The sequence below is a fragment of the Oreochromis niloticus genome, linkage group LG18, assembly GCF_001858045.2.
Source record: "Oreochromis niloticus isolate F11D_XX linkage group LG18, O_niloticus_UMD_NMBU, whole genome shotgun sequence".
NCBI classification, from domain to species: Eukaryota; Metazoa; Chordata; class Actinopteri; order Cichliformes; family Cichlidae; genus Oreochromis; species Oreochromis niloticus.
This window is the reverse complement of record NC_031982.2, coordinates 31365296-31383754: the sequence shown is the minus strand read 5'-3', so window position 1 is coordinate 31383754 and position 18459 is coordinate 31365296. Positions and strand designations below refer to the sequence as shown.

General features: G+C 38.8%; 2 protein-coding genes across 5 annotated transcripts in view; one reads left to right on the top strand and one right to left on the bottom strand.

Annotated features, from left to right (window-relative positions):
* LOC109195563 (tripartite motif-containing protein 16) overlaps positions 1–18459 on the bottom strand; it is a 1176058-nt gene that overhangs the window by 265509 nt on the left and 892090 nt on the right. The window lies entirely within an intron of this gene.
* On the top strand, positions 2594–18263 carry LOC100694018 (tripartite motif-containing protein 16-like). Of its 4 annotated transcripts, none has more exons than XM_025900343.1 (4): positions 2594–4194; positions 5086–5292; positions 7246–7339; positions 17244–18263. In XM_025900343.1, exons 1-2 carry the CDS (start codon positions 2658–2660, stop codon positions 5115–5117), a joined length of 1569 nt encoding a protein of 522 aa, XP_025756128.1. In that variant the 5' UTR covers positions 2594–2657; the 3' UTR covers positions 5118–5292; positions 7246–7339; positions 17244–18263. The 4 variants fall into 4 exon arrangements, with proteins under 4 accessions (XP_025756128.1, XP_025756127.1, XP_025756126.1 ...); XM_025900342.1 differs by having other exon boundaries at positions 5086–6752; XM_025900341.1 differs by having other exon boundaries at positions 5086–6786.

Sequence of the window (18459 nt, the reverse complement as noted above, 5' to 3'; positions counted from 1 at the left end):
TTCACTAATTTTGAAATTGATGACAGCAACGGAAAAGTCAGGACGGAGCCATGTTTACCACTGCGTAATGTTTCGTCTTCTTTTGTTCTGGTCTCCTCAGTTCACGACTGTGAAGCTGCTGTTTTTCTCTGATAGAAGATCTGATGGAAGATTCTAGCTGTTGAACAGTCCTGGGTCTCCATTTTTGTATTTTTCACTTCATCATATGCAAAATATTTTCAGTGGATGAAAGAAACATTTGCCATGTCTGCAGGCAGGACTGCAGGCAGGCCAGTTCACCACCTGGACTCTTCTACTACAAAGCCATGTTGTTGGAATAGATGCAGTGTGTGGTTTAATATTGTCTAGCTGATGCAAGGCCTTCCCTGAAAAGCCCGTCGTCTGGAAGGGAGCATTGTTGATGTATAAACCTGATGCGTAAGCTGCCAGTTCCATAGGCAATTCCATCTTAAAAGCAGGTTTTTGAACTGAGCACTGAGAACAAGCCAGTGATCCTCATTAATCCAAAGCATGCCATGTCCATGTTTTCCCCCAAAAAATTCAAATTTTGATTCATCTGATGACAGAAGAGTTTTCCACCTTGCCTCAGTCCATTTTAAGGGACCTTAAGCCCACAGAAGATGGCAGTGTTTCTGGATCATGTTCACATACGGCTTCTTCTTCGCATGAGTTTTAGCCTGGGTTCATAGATGGCATGATGAATGGTGTTTATAGACAATGATTTCTGGAAGTGCTCCTGAGCCCATGCAGTGATTTCCATAACAGAATCATCCTCATTTTGAATGCAGTGCTGCATGAGGATCCAAATAGATCTCCCCAGATTCTCAGCCTCTTTTGATGTATCGCAGATAATATATTCAAGTTCTCAACATTTTATGTTAAAGGACATTATTCTAAAATGATTCCACAATTTGCAGTCACGGTTTTATTTTGCAGATTTGTGAACCTCTGCCTATTTTCACTTCTGAGAAGCTACCTCTCTAAGATACTCCTCTGTACTCAGTCATGTTACTAATTAGACAATTAAACCAATTTATTTGTAAGATGTTCCTCCAGCTGTTTCTTTTAAGTACCACTCACTTTTCCTGCCTTTTGCTGCCTGCTTACTAATTTTTAAAATGTGTTGCTTACCTTTAAATTCAATAGCAAATGTATGTTTAAACATTTGATATGTTTTCTTTGTTCTATTGTGAATAAAATATGGGTTTATGAGATTTGCACATCATTACATTCTATTTTTATTTACATTTCACACAGTCCTAATTTTTATTTGAAACTGGGGTTGCATGTCACTGCTGTACTTAAAAGTTGTACTTATAAGTGATGAATAAGGAATATTAATAAAATTCACTGTTACTTAAATATTTACTGCTTACTTGGATAAATAGCATATAACCAGAAGACATTACTACAAAAGTATGGTTAACAATTATATATCATTGATATAATTGTTTTTAAATACAGTTCAACACATTATATCTCTATAAGAGACATTTAGAGACACATTCCTTTTCTAAGATCATGTTAGTGAATAAAATTAGTCTCAGCTTGATAGTCAGATATGTTATAAGAAATAAACTGTCAGAAATTACAGAAACAATGTTTCACAATGTCCACAAGGGGTCAGTGTACACTATAAGTTTGCTTCATAGCTTATGGCTCGCAAATTTGCTAATAGTAAGGCACAAATACGGCAAAACTAGCAAGACTTAAACTAAAAAGCAAAACAGTCCTTTAACTGAATTCCTAATACAGCTGGGTGTAACTGTCACAGGAGAGTACAGCTGCTGTTATTAAATTAGTGCTAAATAATTTTACCAACACAGTATGAAAAGTTTGGAATAATCTATAGATGAGACATATAATTTTAATAGTTATACCCAGCACCATGCATTTAACCTGCCAATCAAATAACACTTACTGATTCGTTAATGCAAAAGTCAGTCATACGAAACTGCATGACAGCTGCAATGTTCTTCAACCACTCCCTTACGAATATCCACTGTGTACCAAGGGCATGGTCACTGAAGCAAAGTTCCTTTGATTGCACTGTCACAAGCAACGTGAACAACAAACAGTGGGAAAAAGATGATGATGTCTGCAGTGGGATGAAGGAAAGGACGTTATAAATCTCTGTTATTATTGCTCAGTTTTCTTTTTAGTTGCATTTGGAATTTTCTGTTTTGTAACTAAAATGTAAAAACTATATGGTCTATATTTGCTCTCAGCTCAGTTTTGACAAGTTACTCACTATGTTCTCTCTTTATAAAGAATAGGTGAATTACTGAAATGAATAAGATAAAATTAATTTAGCGCATGCACAGATTATTTTAAAAGAGCTTTTAAAACACACTGTGTAAAACAGTTTAAAATGCAAAACAAGCTCTGTTATAAGAAGTACTAATCACACATTTTTCCTCTTCTTAGAATTAATCATAGCCTGATGACCCTCCCTCCTCTTCCTGCTCTGACTCAGCACCTATTGTCTGTCCATATATTTCCTTCTTCCCTCCCCTTCAGGTCTGCACTTTGAACATGGCTGTAACCAACATGTGGTGACGCAGAAGAGCTGACTCATGTTGTTTAGATAAGAGCTCTGACTAGTTTCATTTATAAGGAAGTGAAACTCACAAAGTCACTGACACTAAGAGGGAAAAATGGCGCAGAAAGGAGTTCAGCTGGACCAAGAAACCTTCTCTTGTTCTATCTGTTTGGATCTTCTGAAGGAGCCGGTGACTATTCCCTGTGGACACAACTATTGCATGAAGTGTATTAATGGCTTTTGGGACGGAGAGGAGGAGAAGAAAATCTACAGCTGCCCTCAGTGCAGACAGACCTTCACACCAAGACCTGTTGTTATGAAAAACACCATGTTAGCAGATTTAGTGGAGGAGCTGAAGAAGACTGGACTCCAAGCTGTTCCAGCTGATCACTGCTATGCTGGACCTGAAGATGTGGCCTGTGATTTCTGCACTGGCATGAAGCTAAAAGCTGTAAAAACTTGTTTGATGTGTTTGGTCTCTTACTGTGAGAAACACCTTCAGCCTCATTATGATGTGGCTCCATTAAAGAAACACAAGCTGGTGGAGCCCTCCAAGAAGCTCCAGGAGAACATCTGCTCTCGTCATGATGAGGTGATGAAGATGTTCTGTCGTACTGATCAGCAGATTATCTGTTATCTCTGCTCTGTGGATGAACATAAAGGCCACGACACAGTCTCATCTGCAGCAGAAAGGACTGAGAGGCAGAGAGAGCTGGAGGTGAGTCGACAAAACATCCAGCAGAGAATCCAGGACAGAGAGAAAGATGTGAAGCTGCTTCAACAGGAGGTGGAGGCCATCAATCAGTCTGCTGATCAAACAGTGGAGCACAGTGAGAAGATCTTCACTGAGCTGATCCATCTCATCCAGAAAAGAAGCTCTGATGTGAAGCAGCAGATCAGATCCCAGCAGGAAACTGAAGTGAGTCGAGTCAAAGAGCTTGAGGAGAAGCTGGAGCAGGAGATCACTGAGCTGAAGAGGAAAGATGCTGAGCTGAAGCAGCTCTCACACACAGAGGATCACATCCAGTTTCTACACAACTACCCCTCACTGTCAGCACTCAGTGAGTCTACAGACTCATCCAGCATCAATATCCGTCCTCTGAGCTACTTTGAGGATATGACAGCAGTTGTGTCAGAGGTCAGAGATAAACTACAGGACATTCTGAGAGAGGAACGGACAAACATCTCACTGACAGTCACTGAAATGGATGTTTTACTGTCAGATCCACCAGAGCCAAAGACCAGAGAAGGATTCTTAAAATATTCACATGAAATCACACTGGATCCAAACACAGCACACCCACATCTGTTAATATCAGACGAGAACAGAAAAGCAACATCTATGAAACAGCAACAGTCTTATTTTGATCATCAAGACAAATTCACTGGAATGTTTCAGGTCCTGAGTAAAGAGAGTCTGACTGAACGTTGTTACTGGGAGGTGGAGAGAAAAGGGAGAGTTATTATAGCAGTCGCATACAAGAATATTAGCAGAGCTTGGTGGAGGAATGAATGTGCCTTTGGGCGTAATGACAAATCTTGGGCACTACATTGTTCCAAAAACAGTTATACATTTTGGCATAACAACATTGAAACTCCAGTTTCCGGTCATGGGTCCTCCAGAGTAGGAGTGTACCTGGATCACAGAGCAGGTATTTTGTCCTTCTACAGCGTCTCTAAAACCATGACTCTCCTCCACAGAGTCCAGACCACATTCACTCAGCCGCTCTATGCTGGACTTTGGTTTTACCACAATTTCGGAGACACTGCTGGGTTCATTAAACTAAAATAGACTCAAGTCTTTCATATTGAGGGTTTAAATCTGCATTTTAGTTTCCATTTTATTTTCTCTGCAGCAATATTGTGAAATTTCTGCGCTGCACAAAGATTAGCTGTCAGTCAGACATTATGGGTGGTACCTTGGGATCTGTTTTTTTTTTCCGGTGATCTTTCCCGTTTCTGGTTAGCCATAGAGGCTATCACTGCTCACTAATATTTTTATCCATAAAAATATTTCTCCACATGAAAATGTAAACTTTTCTGTGCTCTCTGCATTTGCATTGATTTGTTCCACTTAATAAACCTTAACATAGAATTCAGCAGAGATTCCTTTATAACACTTTTTTTAAATCATTTTGTACATTTTTAAACATATCTGTGATTACATTTACATCTGTCTTTTTGACTAAATATTTCTGTTTTTGTTTTTTAAAATAAACAAACAAATGAAGTGATATAGATCTGTAGTGTTAATTGTAGTTAATTGAAGTTTTAAAAGTATTCATAAAATATTTTTAATGTTTACTTTGTGAAAAACTGAAGATTTTTACTAAATACAACTTTGTTCTTTCCTAAATTAAATAAATTAAATTTCTATTTATCGTTTGGAAGACCAAACTTTTCTTTTTTTTTCGAACACAAAAAATGAAGTATAGAGATATGATAATTCATTGTTTTTAACATGCAACATATGAACAAACCGAAGATTATTATTATAAAGAAAACGTTGTTGAACAAACTATTTTCTTTTGTCTTCATTTCAGGATCTCACTCAAATCTAATTGAGAAAATGTGAAACCAATGCGAGAGAATAACTGGAGTAGTTATCATCCTGAAACACCACAAAGTTCAGAGTTCATGTTTAGCGCAAAAGAAGATTCCTCAGTTTGTGAACTTTTCTTTTACTTGATGCCCTTTGAGGATCTGAGGTCTCAGCTGCTTTTTAAAACAGCAGTTGTGTCATGGTCCGGGTGAGTACAGGTGTTTTGCTTCTGAGCCGCTGTCTCCACCTTGGGGCAGAGTCACCACACACTGACGTGTCTCCTCACGTGCAGGCAATTGAGCTGTCAGCATTTAAGGACCAGCACTCACCTTACTCCTCCCCAAGAGTTCTGCTATCTTCAGTCAGTTTTGGTTCTTATAGTTGTCGGTAAATGATAATTTTACTGACGGAGACTCACTGTGTGTTTTCGCTCTAGCTGCTCGTCCCCTGCCCGCAAAAATTAAGACAAGAACCTGTTGTGATTCCAAAGTTTTTCCCTGGACACCCCCCAGACTTAATCACTAATCCACTCTCCTGTCCTTGCAGCGTTCTAAGACTCCCAGTTGCGTTTCCCGCAGCCTGCGTTTTCCCTCTATGCCATGAGGAAGGCATTATTTGTGAAGATTTACGAATAACGCCATAACGTTTTCGCCAAGTTGATATGTTGTGTGCAAGTCAAGTCATTGCTTCATGTTAATTTCATAGACGTAGAGGAAACCTTAGTTCACAGTTTGTTTAATTTTCATGACATTTTGTTGTTTAGAAAATAAAGTCTTGTTTTTTCACATTGTGGGAGACAACACCGGTCTATCCGATTCTTTTGTCTTGGTAGAGAACACGCAGAGATGTTTCCAAGTTTCACAAAATCCTTTTATTACCCATTTTTCCGTATCTGGAGAGCACACTGCAGTCCTATTCTAAAGGTTGATCTCGGTCTCTAGTCTCCTCCCCCCTACAGTAAACACCCCCACAATGGAAAAACACTGGTACAGTGGCCAAGGGTGCTGATACCCTGACCCCCATCTCCTTTTAGGTAGTGTCCATTTGCCCTTTGTCAGCCCCTCACCCTCAGTAACTCTTGCTTCCTGCCCTGGGGGTGGGGGTCAGTTGTTCTCCTGCCCTTCACCCTAGTTCTTTGTTCCCATTCCAGGCCTCTTTTCTACACACCCTACCAACTGCCATCTTATAATATTGCAAGCAATCCCAAACTACAGTCTCTTTAACTCTAATATATATTCAGCAATTGATTATTCTCAACAATGTTCACTTGTGTTTCCTGTGAGTTCCGCTTTTGAGTCCTCCAGTCAGCCCGGCCTCGGCCATGACAAGTAGTATGAGTAGCCCATGTCATGTCTTTGAGTCACTGGATTCCAAGGTAGTGAAAGCTATCCACTGTTTCAACACTTGAGTTAAATAACAATAATAATTATTAATAAGTAGTAGTGTTAATATTATTATGATTATATTATTAGGTCGATTTCCTGTTGTGGTTCCCTCATCCTTCTGACTTAGATCCATGCTTATGGGCAATGTAGAGTCACCAATTTACCTAACCCCACCAACTGCATGTTTTTGGACTGTGGGAAGAAGCTGGAGCACCCAGAGAGAACCGACACACAGAGGACCAGAACATGCAAACTCCTGAATCGAACTAAGAACCTTTTTACTGTGAGGCAACAGGGCTAACCACCATCCCACCATGGTTATTCTATATTTTTGCTTAAATACAGTTTAAATAATTTACATGATATTAATTAATGTGACTACAATTAATTCATATTTTAAAAATAATGAAAAACAAAGCAAAATAAAATACTGGTAAGCTTTGCAGCTTTAATCACAAATCAGCAAACAATAAAGTGAAACAGCTTTTAATTTGAAATTTGGACTCAGATCATAGTGAAATGGTGAGAAACACTCCAAAATTCTCCATCTAAATATATATTTTAATGATACATTTACTTTTGGTTGTCCCTGTTGCTGCTTAAAAAGACAGTTACACAACTGTGAAGCTGGCAGCAGGTACCTGAATGTTTTCTACTTTTAACTTTGCCAATAAAAGTGTCAGTACTTGAGTCACTTGCACGGTGCTCTTGAAATATTTGTCACATTTGTTCATTTTCAATTTTTCCCATTATCACCTGTGTCTTTGTTTGTCAAGACTTCGCAAAACAGCATCATCGTCTGGACCGGGCAGGAGAGGCTCAGACTGCTGGATACCATCTGGAAACCTGAAATAAAGATACAAAGCAAAGGTATGTAAAACTATCATGGTCTTAATAAAATAAATAAACAAATATTACTAATGTATTATTTTAATTAGAGCTTAGAAGTTTATTTTCAGTGGTACAGGAAGAATTTAAGGTCCAAGCGCAACAAGTTTAAATGACTAAAACTAAAAGGAACGAGCTGAACTGTGGTCCTCCTAGTGATCCTCTTCCTAATCACATGAGCCAAGGGGGGTCAAAAGGCTGTGAGTGAATGTGAGTGGGTGTTAAGGAATCTGGGAAGGGATCTCAAAGATACAGTGGGATGCAAAAGTTTGGGCAACCTTGTTAATAGTCATTATTTTCCTGTATAAATCGTTGGTTGTTACAATAAAAAATGTCAGTTAAATATATCATATAGGAGACACACACAGTGATATTTGAGAAGTGAAATGAAGCTTATTGGATTTACAGAAAGTGTGCAATAATAAAATCAGGCAGGTGCATAAATTTGGGCACCAAAAAGAAAAAAAAAAAAAAAAAATTGAAATCAATATTTAGTAGATCCGCCTTTTGCAGAAATTACAGCCTCTAAACGCTTCCTGTAGGTTGCAATGAGAGTCTGGATTGTGGTTGAAGGTATTTTGGACCATTCCTCTTTACAAAACATCTCTAGTTCATTCAGGTTTGATGGCTTCTGAGCATGGACAGCTCTCTTTAACTCACACCACAGATTTTCAATAATATTCAGGTCTGGGGACTGAGGTGGCCGTTCCAGAACGTTGTACTTGTTCCTCTGCATGAATGCCTTAGTGGATTTTCAGCAGTGTTTCGGATCGTTGTCTTGTTGAAAGATCCGGCCCCGGCGCAGCTTCAACTTTGTCACTGATTCCTGGACATTGGTCTCCAGAATCTGCTGATCCTGAGTGGAATCCATGTGTCCCTCAACTTTGACAAGATTCCCAGTCCCTGCACTGGCCGCACAGCCCCACAGCATGATGGAACCACCACCATATTTTACTGTAGGTAGCAGGGGGGAATCCTGTGTTCTTTTTCCTCCATGCATAACGCCCCTTGTAACGCCCAAATAACTCAATTTTAGTTTCATCAGTCCACAGCACCTTATTCCAGAATGAAGCTTGCTTGTCCAAATGTGCTTTAGCAAACCTCAAGCGGCTGTTTGTGCTGTGGGCGGAGAAAAGGCTTCCTCTGCATCGCTCTCACATACAGCATCTCCTTGTGTAAAGTGCGCCGAATGGCTGAACGATGCACAGTGACTCCATCTGCTGCAAGATGATGTTGTAGGTCTTTGGTGCTGGTCTGTGGGTTGACTCTGACTCTTCTCACCATTTGTCGCTTCTGTCTATCCGAGATTTTTCTTAGTCTGCCACTTCGAGCCTTAACTTGAACTGAGCCTGTGGTCTTCCATTTTCTCAATATGTTCCTAACTGTGGAAACAGACAGCCTAAATCTCTGAGACAGCTTTCTGTATCCTTCCCCTAAACCATGATGATGAACAGTCTTTGTCTTCAGGTCATTTGAGAGTTGTTTTGGGACTCCCATGTTGCTACTCTTCAGAGAGAATTAAAAGAGGAGGGAAACTTACAATTGACCCCCTTAAATACTCTTTCTCATTATTGGATTCACCTGTGTATGTAGGTCAGGGGTCACTGAGCTTACCAAGCCAATTTGAGTTCCAGTAATTAGTTCTAAAGGTTTTGGAATCAATAAAATGACAACGGTGCCCAAATTTATGCACCTGCCTGATTTTGTTTAAACAATTATTGCACACTTTCTGTAAATCCAATAAACTTCATTTCACTTCTCAAATATCACTGTGTGTGTCTCCTATATGATATATTTAACTGGCATTTTTTATTGTAACAACCAACGATTTATACAGGAAAATAATGACTATTAACAAGGTTGCCATAACTTTTGCATCCCACTGTATAATCTCTGGATTATAGATGGCAGACAGTTGGTGTCGTAAGCCACCACCTCTGTTCAAAGTGGACATAGATGGCTTCTTTCACTCCTTTTTCAAACCATGTTCACATTTGTTGGACACATTTTGGACAGAGAAGACAGATGAACAGTCGTGAGTGTAAGTAATGTTAAAATCTGAAAATGAGATCAGATTATGATGTTGATTGGCTTCATTTGTTAACAGAAATAACATGTATGGTACAGCTGTGACCAATGTTCCCTCTAATTTTTCATGTGTTTGAGCGAACACACAAACTCCCTGAGCGGTCCCTTGGACCACTGTGAGCAACAGCAGACGTGTGCACTGTGGTCACGCCAGCATCGAATCCATCCAAGTTACATGGTTTATTAAAATCAAATTACAGCATTTACATTTATGTTAGACTACTTTTAATTAACTGCTTTAGCCCACTTACAATGAAAATTAAAAAAAAATCTTGTTCATGACCTGTGTAGTATGTTAACACTATTGGAAGTAAAAATAACTCGAACTCCAATTTTGAAAAACACAACTTTATTTTTTTATTTTTTTTTATTTATTTATTGCTCTGACTTGTATTATGAGTATGAGTCTGTGGTCTGGGAGAGAGTCCTGTAACTCTGTCTGCAAAATACAGTATATAATGACCAATGTTGGGCAATTAATTATATAGTTACTTCTTCAAAAAAGTAACTGAATTATGCAAACAACAAAGTTCTTTGCAGCTGTTTACCTAAAAATGCAGCCAAGGTGTCTTTTTAAATAAACATTTCAAACTATTTACAGAACATTCAGCTGTTCTGCATCAAATCTGATGCCACACAAATTATTTGTGCCACTCCAAAAAATAATTTCTGTCCACTATGAGATAAAGGAGAACAGCAGCCTGATACCTGCAGGCCTGACAACAGGAGATGTATCACTCCTGTAACACCTGTAACATTCAGCAGTCGCCTCATTGTTCTGACACACACAACAAAACTATTGACTACACTACACACTAACTACACAAGATCTAAACGTCGCAAATCTCTCACATCTCAAAACACCGCCGTCACTCCTAAAACTTCCCCCTTTCCTAAACAACTAGATGCCATGTTACCATATCATTTTTTGATTGGTCGACATGGTACATTTTTCCACCAATAGGAAAGGGTGGGGTTTTGTTGGTTTTGTTTTTGCTCACAGGCGGAGAGTGCTTTCGAACGTTTTCCTTATAAAACGCCGTTTTTACCGTTTCTTCCCGCAGTAAATATAAACAACGATAGTATTCAGGAAGAAAACCAAACATTGCAGATATTTTTTATCATAACTCTGGTTTTACGTGTCCTATCAACACAATTTAAAAACTGGTATAAAGTCCACACTTTTTCCGTCAATTGTTCCGTCTGCCCTGCTCACATCTCCAATGGTTGTACACGTTGTCATTAACTTGGCTTCAACTCCACATCAGCCACGCCGCTTTGCTAGCTAAAACACCGGTGTCGGCACATAAGGACGCTGTCATAGCCTGTCAACGACTTTGATTAGCTGCGTATATACTAATGTGAATCGCATTATTGGCTAGACTATGGGATAAGGTGGCATCGTTCTAATCCCATACGGGAGCAGCCAGTCACTTACTGACTAACACTGCAAAACAGAATTGTTAAAGTATTCATTTTAATTTGAATTTAGGTTAGATTTTTTTTTGTGCACAACGCAGATTTTCTGTGCGCAGAGACCGTGCCAGCAGTGCGCAATTGCGCACGCGCGCAACTTAGAGGAAACATTGGCTCTGACATTGTAGAAGAAAATGGGAACTTGTGCCATTTCATAAAACAACAATAAAACAAACAAACATACAAAAACATTTGCTTATTTTGAAATTGATGACAGCAACAGAAAGGTCAGGTCAGGGCCATGTTTACCACTTGTAGTGGGGTAGATTTGGTGGAGGTTGGTCCATACATGTGTCTGTGAACGCAGCATGAACATTCATCCCTCCCTTAGCTGTTAATCAGAGGTTGTTATAGTGGTGTTGTGGTCCACTCTTGAGCTTTGGCAACTTGCACTCATTCCTGTTCAAGGTGGCAAAGATCACAGGCTGTATTGCAGACCAGATTCATTTGCATAGTAGTTTTTTCCTAATAAGTTTTGATTTGTGAAATTGACCTGCCTCACATCTGCTTGCTAATAACAAGCCCAGGTGCTTCTTGTAACTGGTAAAAACGTTAGCACTGGCTGTAGTAATCTCTCTTGGGGTGCAACTCCCTCCCCAGGTGGTGTTGTCAACACCATTTAGTCACCTTTACTAGTTATCCGCCTTCACGCCACCACACACTGTTTAATATCGCATCGTCTTTTAACAACAGTCGGTGAACTGAGGAGACCAGCTGCTGTTTTGAGGGAGGAATTTTGTCTTTTTTCTTTGATATAAGATTTTAGCTGTTGAACAGTCCATGGCAGTGGACATGGCAGTGTTTATGGATCATGTTCACATATGCACACTAAAAAATGCTGGGTTAAAAATAGCCCATTTGTAACCCAGTGCTGGGTCAAATATGGACCGAGCCAACGCTGGTTTGTTTCAACTTAACAGGGTTAGGTTATTGTTTTGACCCAGCACACTGGGTTAGGATAACTATCCAAAAACTGGGTTACACTGACCAGTGTTTAAAGCTGAGGTTAAAAAAAATTGGATAGAAACTCAGAACCCATCACAAGGGCTAAATTACTATTATCATTTGAGGTAAGACTTCTTACTATAAAATTCAGCATATAAAAACTAGATTCAAAGCTACTTTTATTGCCATATGATACATAGAACATAGATGGCAAAATTCATACAAAATATATAAATGAAAGTAAAATGCAAGTTAAATAAAAGTATATAATTCATTATATTATATCCATTACTTCAGATCAGTCTTTGGTTACAGCACATGTACATGTTCATACACATGAAGACATGCTATGTAAAGCTGGTTCTGTTTTAGAACAAATTACATGTAAAAACTCTTTAAAAAATTGATTAATTTATGATTTTCTTTCAGTACTTAACATACCATCAACACTTTAGAAAAGTGGCAAGAGGGACTCTCCCTCTCAGATCATTTCATGCACCTTTATAAGCAACATTTTACGCTTCCATCATAGCTAAATGAGCCCTCACTTATTCAATCACATTTGATTCTTGTCATGTGATTCATCTATTCCTGGGATAGATGACAGTGTGAAGGAATTCCCAAACCTGGGCACATGACTTTGGCTAACTTGCATCAAAAACAAAAAATGATTTAAAGCAGCCATCAACAGACCTTAGGTTTGTTTCTGCTTTTTGTAGCAATCTATCTTCTAGTACCAGGCAAATTTTCTTGGGGTTCCTTTGGTGCTGAATTCTTCTTCCTGATAGAACGAAGCCTTTTCCTGACATATGCGTAGACGCTCCTCCAGAAATCCAGTTGCTGGCCTATGAGCTCTGCAAGGGCTGAACCACGCATCCTGAATGTTTTTTTTTTTAATTATATCTTTATTTGGAATGGACAAGAAAAATCCATCAACATAGCAATATATGAATAACATGAAAACAGAGTCCATCCAGGTTTTCAGAGTTAAGTCCAGGAGACCAAATGATAAACACAGTGCTCAACAGGTGCATATTATCCTCTAATGGATATTACTAGGAGAGTTGCCCGATGAATAAAGTTTTACAAGGTTCACCAGTTCTCCAGAAGGGGACTCATGTTACATAAAGACAGAACACATTCTATGGAACTATAAACATGAACTGGGGGGTTGCCCGTGCTGCTGTCATGGCGAAAAAATAAAAAAATAAAATAAAATAAATAAATAGATAAGACAAGTGAATTAACAATGGTCAGAAATTAGATAAGTAGGTTACAAAAGTACAAGTAACAGTGAGATCAAGTAAAGTCAGCTCTTGTGGGGGTAATGAATAGGATCCAATTGTTCCAAATTTGGTAGAATTTGGCCTTTTGATTTCTTAACAGATGTGTCAGTTTTTCCATCCTAAATATCTCTAAAATGATCCCAAACCAGTCATCCAGGGTAGGCTGGACGGGGCTTAACCATCTTCTTGTAATTATTTTTTTACTTGCCACCGAGACTAATTGCACCAACTTAATCTCACTCCTACATTCCAGAAAAGGGGCCAGACCCATGTATAAGACCTTAAAATCTAGAGGAATCTGAGTGTTAAAGACTGCGCTTAAGGAGGCCTGGACACCCATCCAGAAATTTAACCTAGGACAGTCCCAAAAGACATGAAAATGATTAGCAACAGTCGAGCCGCATTGTCTCCAGCATTGCATATGAGCACCTTTATAACTCTCCTGATATGGTGTCTTGAAGTATCTAATAATATTTTTCCAGCCGTGTTCCCTCCAGCTCATAGAACTGGATGTGGACCACTGGCAGGACCAAACATTTTCCCACTCCTCCACAGAGAGAGTAATCCCGGATTCCCTTTGCCATTTATCTTTAATGTATAAAGTGTTATCCTTGCTGGCACTAGAGAGGGCTTTGTATAGTTTAGAAATGGATTTAGTAGGGGGTCATGGTTGTAGCATTTTTTCAGGATGTGGAAAAAATGCAACTTGGCACCTGTAAAGTTGGACAATTTACACTCATGATCAATATATGATCTCAGCTGTAGATATCTGTGAAAGTCGTATTGTGTCAGGTTGTGTTTTTCTCGCAAGGTCTCAAAGCTGAGCACAATGTTTCTATGAGTAAGACAGAGGAATTTTGTAAGGCCATAAGATATCCACAATTTAAAGTTAGAGTCATGTCTGTTTGGAATAAAAACAAACCACCTGAAAATTCTTACCATTTTGTCTATCCCGCAAATGTTGATTACCTTCTGCCAAACTTGAAGGGTGTGGGTTAACCAACGGTTCCCCAACTTTTCCAGCCGACACATTAGACCCTTATCTGCTATTACAGCTTGTAGGGGGAATCGGTTCAACAGGCTGGACTCCAGTTCCTTCCACCTAGCTATGTATGATTTGTTGCACCAATATAAGGGGGGGGGGGTATTTGAGCGGCATAATACTAATTCCTGAGGCAGGGGAGACCCAATCCTCCCTTTTCCTTGGGGAGCTGGAGGGTGGGATATTTAATCCTTGGCTTTGGGCCTTTGCCAGATAAATCTGGAGAGCCATTTGTCCCACTCAATGAATTGGTAATTGTTCACTTCTATTCAGGGCCGTGCAGAGACGTTTATAGGGGTGGGTGCTCAAAGCTAAAAAGGGGCACATTGAACCAGGCTGAATAACAACAACACACATTCATCAAGAATCTAATATGGGATCGCATCATACTATATCACTGTTGTGAGGCAAAGCAAACGTAGCCTATGTTTTACCTGATGGGTACAATGTTGCTGTTGAGGGGTTGCTGCTGCTCCTGCTGCTGATAGTGCTGGAGGGCAGGGCTGTGCTGATCTGAGACTGTAGACATTAAAAAGTCCATAGGAGAGATGGTAGCTGATTAAACAAGTGTCATGAGATAATAACAAAATGCAAAGATTGGTGACAGCACTTGAAACCATAAGGCAACAAAAAACTGAGAAATAAACTAGACCCTGCCTGTGAATCACTCTTTGCCTCTCTTCCTCCTTCCATCCCCTCATTTCATCTATCACTCTCCACTTGCTGTCCATCTGAGAACAAGGCACAACTTTCTATTGCAATAAACTATTATTTAATTATCCACACTTAACAACTCTTACACTTAATCTATAATAAAATGATGACAGAAAAATGTTATAGAAGCAAAACGTTTCAGTTGTGCTTATTATTATTTTTATACTGGAATACCTCTCCAACAACAGGTACATGTGTTAATGTTACCTGTGCTCTTTGTAATCCAGCTGCTGAGGGATCCACTGCCTTTAGTAGCCTCACACAGCTCCTACTGTTTCCTCCTCATGTCCTTACCAGCCATGTCTGGACAATGTTATATTATGAGTAATAATTCAAAAATCCATATACATAAAACACACACATGCATGCACACACAGTGACATTTTAGACCTTCTTCAGAATACTGTATATACTGTAGGCACAAGTTTCCATCATGGTGCTGATCCAGAATCCTTCCCTTATTATTTATTACTAGAGCTACAATAATAAAGCAATGAGGGAAAAAAAAGTAATAAATTTATAATAATGTATTTATGATGATTCCATTTGTTTCACTATCCACTCTGTGCAGGCAGAAAGCTTATTACATTTTTAAACTGTAGAGATACAATAATTTTGCTGCTGTAAAATCAGCATTTTGTCTTATTTAAAATATAAATCTAATATAATCTGTTTCTTAATGTATGTTCTTTAAAATACAGCGTGTTTTTTTAAAATATTATAATTATAATAATCCATTATTATGTGGACATGCATATTAGATCGTTTTAAGTGAAATATAAGCCCTCCAGAAAGGCAGGAAAAGCCCTGTAACTTACTTTAAAACTAAATATGTTCCCTAAAACGGTGGACAGAGCTACAGACCCATGACAGCCTTACCCAGTGAGCCAGCAGCTATGACCAGCACTACCTGTGCAGTTAATAAAAGGACAGGTAAAGTTTGTCGCGCTGTTGCACACACAGCACGCTCATTTGTTTCAGTTCGTCAGTTGCCACAAGACAGCTTACCAACGTGTACGTGATAAGCTAATACTGCTGTGTGCTTTAGACTGCAGTGTGCGCTGTACACCTACTTACTGGTTTTGTCGCATCAATCTGTGTCTCTGAGTTAATTTGTGTTTCTCCTACAGCTCCGGACCGCAAAAAATGCGCGTGCTCTTTGTGAGCTCGTTCCCGGCTCGTAACCAGCGCGTTCTGCCGTCAAGGGCGATCATTGGTTAATGGTGATCATGTGACTGATGCAAGCCAGATCCTTTTATTTAGCAAAAATGTGATTAATAGTTAAATATTATTGTTGAGGGGCACAGACAGGACTCCACACGCACACACACATTTAAAAAAAAATAATAATTAAAACTTTAAAAAAAAAATTGCCTCAACAAAAGGGCACTTTGGGCACCCATCAGGAAAGGGGCGGGTGCTCAAGCCCCTTCCGCCCCCCCTGCACGTGCCTGCTTCTATTGGCAAGTTTCTAAAAAGGTAAAGCAGTCTGGGGAGCATGTTCATCTTAATTGCAGTTACCCCAGAGCTGAGACTCAAGAAGGGGACCAGATTCCATCTGTGCAAATCAGCTTTTATACTTGCAGATATTGGCTCATAGTTTGCATCCTGAAATGTTTAAACAAAAGAAAAGGCTCAATAAAGTAAGATTTAAAAGATTATTTGCAGTTGTTTGATTAATGTTAAGTTGTCTGTAATCCTGGAGCAGTGAGCTCCAATACTACGCTTGACATTTGCTCAGAGAGGACAAAACAACAACGAAGCAGACCAGTGGTTGTGAATGCTGGCAATTAATTATTAGGAGATGGACTAAGCCAAGAACAAGTATGTTTCAAATTGTACAAACCTTTTTGCCAGCTTCGCAATAGATTTAAACAAATGTTATTATTTATGCACCTTTAATGTGCATATGACTGAAGAAGTCACTTGGATGAATGACATAATGTTCATACTTTTTTTTTTAAAGATATGGAAATTGAGTACATACAATCTGTATATTTATTTTTATAATCACAGTGACACTCATTATACTGATTGAAAAATTGACCAGTATTCAGGATTTTTAACTGTTGTTGTGTGTATTGAAGTGTAGGTACGGCAGTCCTTTAAACATACCAACTGATCTACGATTGATGATGCCAAAATTGCCTTTATTCCTGAAGTTGGGCTGCAAGCAAAAACATTTGCATTTAATAAAATTGGATAAACAAAAACTTTACTTTTCTGTAAATTTCTTGTAAAATAAACAACTACAAAGAGCAGAAGCTTTGGGGAAAAAAGAAGTAGAAAGAAACCAAACATTTTTAACAGATCCTCTTTGTTTTCATCACCACAGCACACACTTTAGGAGGTGCCACTGGAGTCATTTTACTTGGGCCAGCACAACGCAGTGTCCCTGACGTTCTGACCAAGAAGCCCAAATGTAGCCACAGTGAAAATGCCACACACACACACGAAACCACTACCACCAACAACAAAAAACTTTATAACTGATTTAGTTTATGCACAAGAAATACTCACTTTTCTCCATAGCACTCCATTAAGTGTAAAATAAGTATCCGGACCATGCATCTTTCATGTATAGATATGTGCTTGTGTTCCTCAAGACTAGCAACCAAAGATGTCCCCCTCAGGTGAACCTCACGGATGTTCTAAAGTTAAATAATTAAAGTTAAAACATTTTAATGTTAATTTTAGAATAATTGAATCTACCTGTGATGACTGCAGTTACAGCCACACAGTGGTAATGTCTACCGAACATCAGTGTTACAACTGAGGCTCAACCATAACACTACACTTACATTTTTCTTTCTTTGAATATAGGATTTAATTTACAGGTTAATAAAGAATTTGTTTTGGTTTAGAATTAATTTACTTATACAGTCACATAACACTGTATTCTAAAATAAGTGCGCACATTTTAGTTTACACTGTTATGTATCTATGATTTAATCTTTCTTTGTTTTCTGAGTTACCTCAGTGGCAGCTGCTCCCAGTCCCCCAGTTGATGGAGCTAAAAGGTGCAGAGCAAGCCTATGTGGAGACCTGCAAATTGGGTTATACCACAATTCTGGATCATGGGGGGAAATTGAATTTGTTATGTTAGTTTTAGTTGGGTTTTGTGTGTTCTACGCCTTTCTGTGTTTTTGTTGGCTGATCAGCCACTGTTTAAGTTTCCCATTTGTCTTGTCTAAGTAGGTTAGTTTGTTTGAGTTAGTAGTATTGTTTTTTACCAGCTTTTGAGAAGAGTTCTGTTATTTTGACCTCTTTTATATGGGCCCAAGATTTTAAATTTTCTGTATAATTTAACCAAGTTTGTTTTAGGGTCAAATAAAAAAACTTTTTGGAATTTTAACCTGTGCCTGACGCTCCTTCACTGCTCGGTCCATCACAATACTCAAAAGTTAGCAAGGATAAAATTTCAAATTTTTAATTTTCATTAAAGTGAATGTACATAGATATAGGTTAAAAAAATATAAGCAAGTGTGATTGCACAGCTTGTGTACCCTGGACCAATCATTCGGACAATTAAGTCGATGACTTTAGTCTGT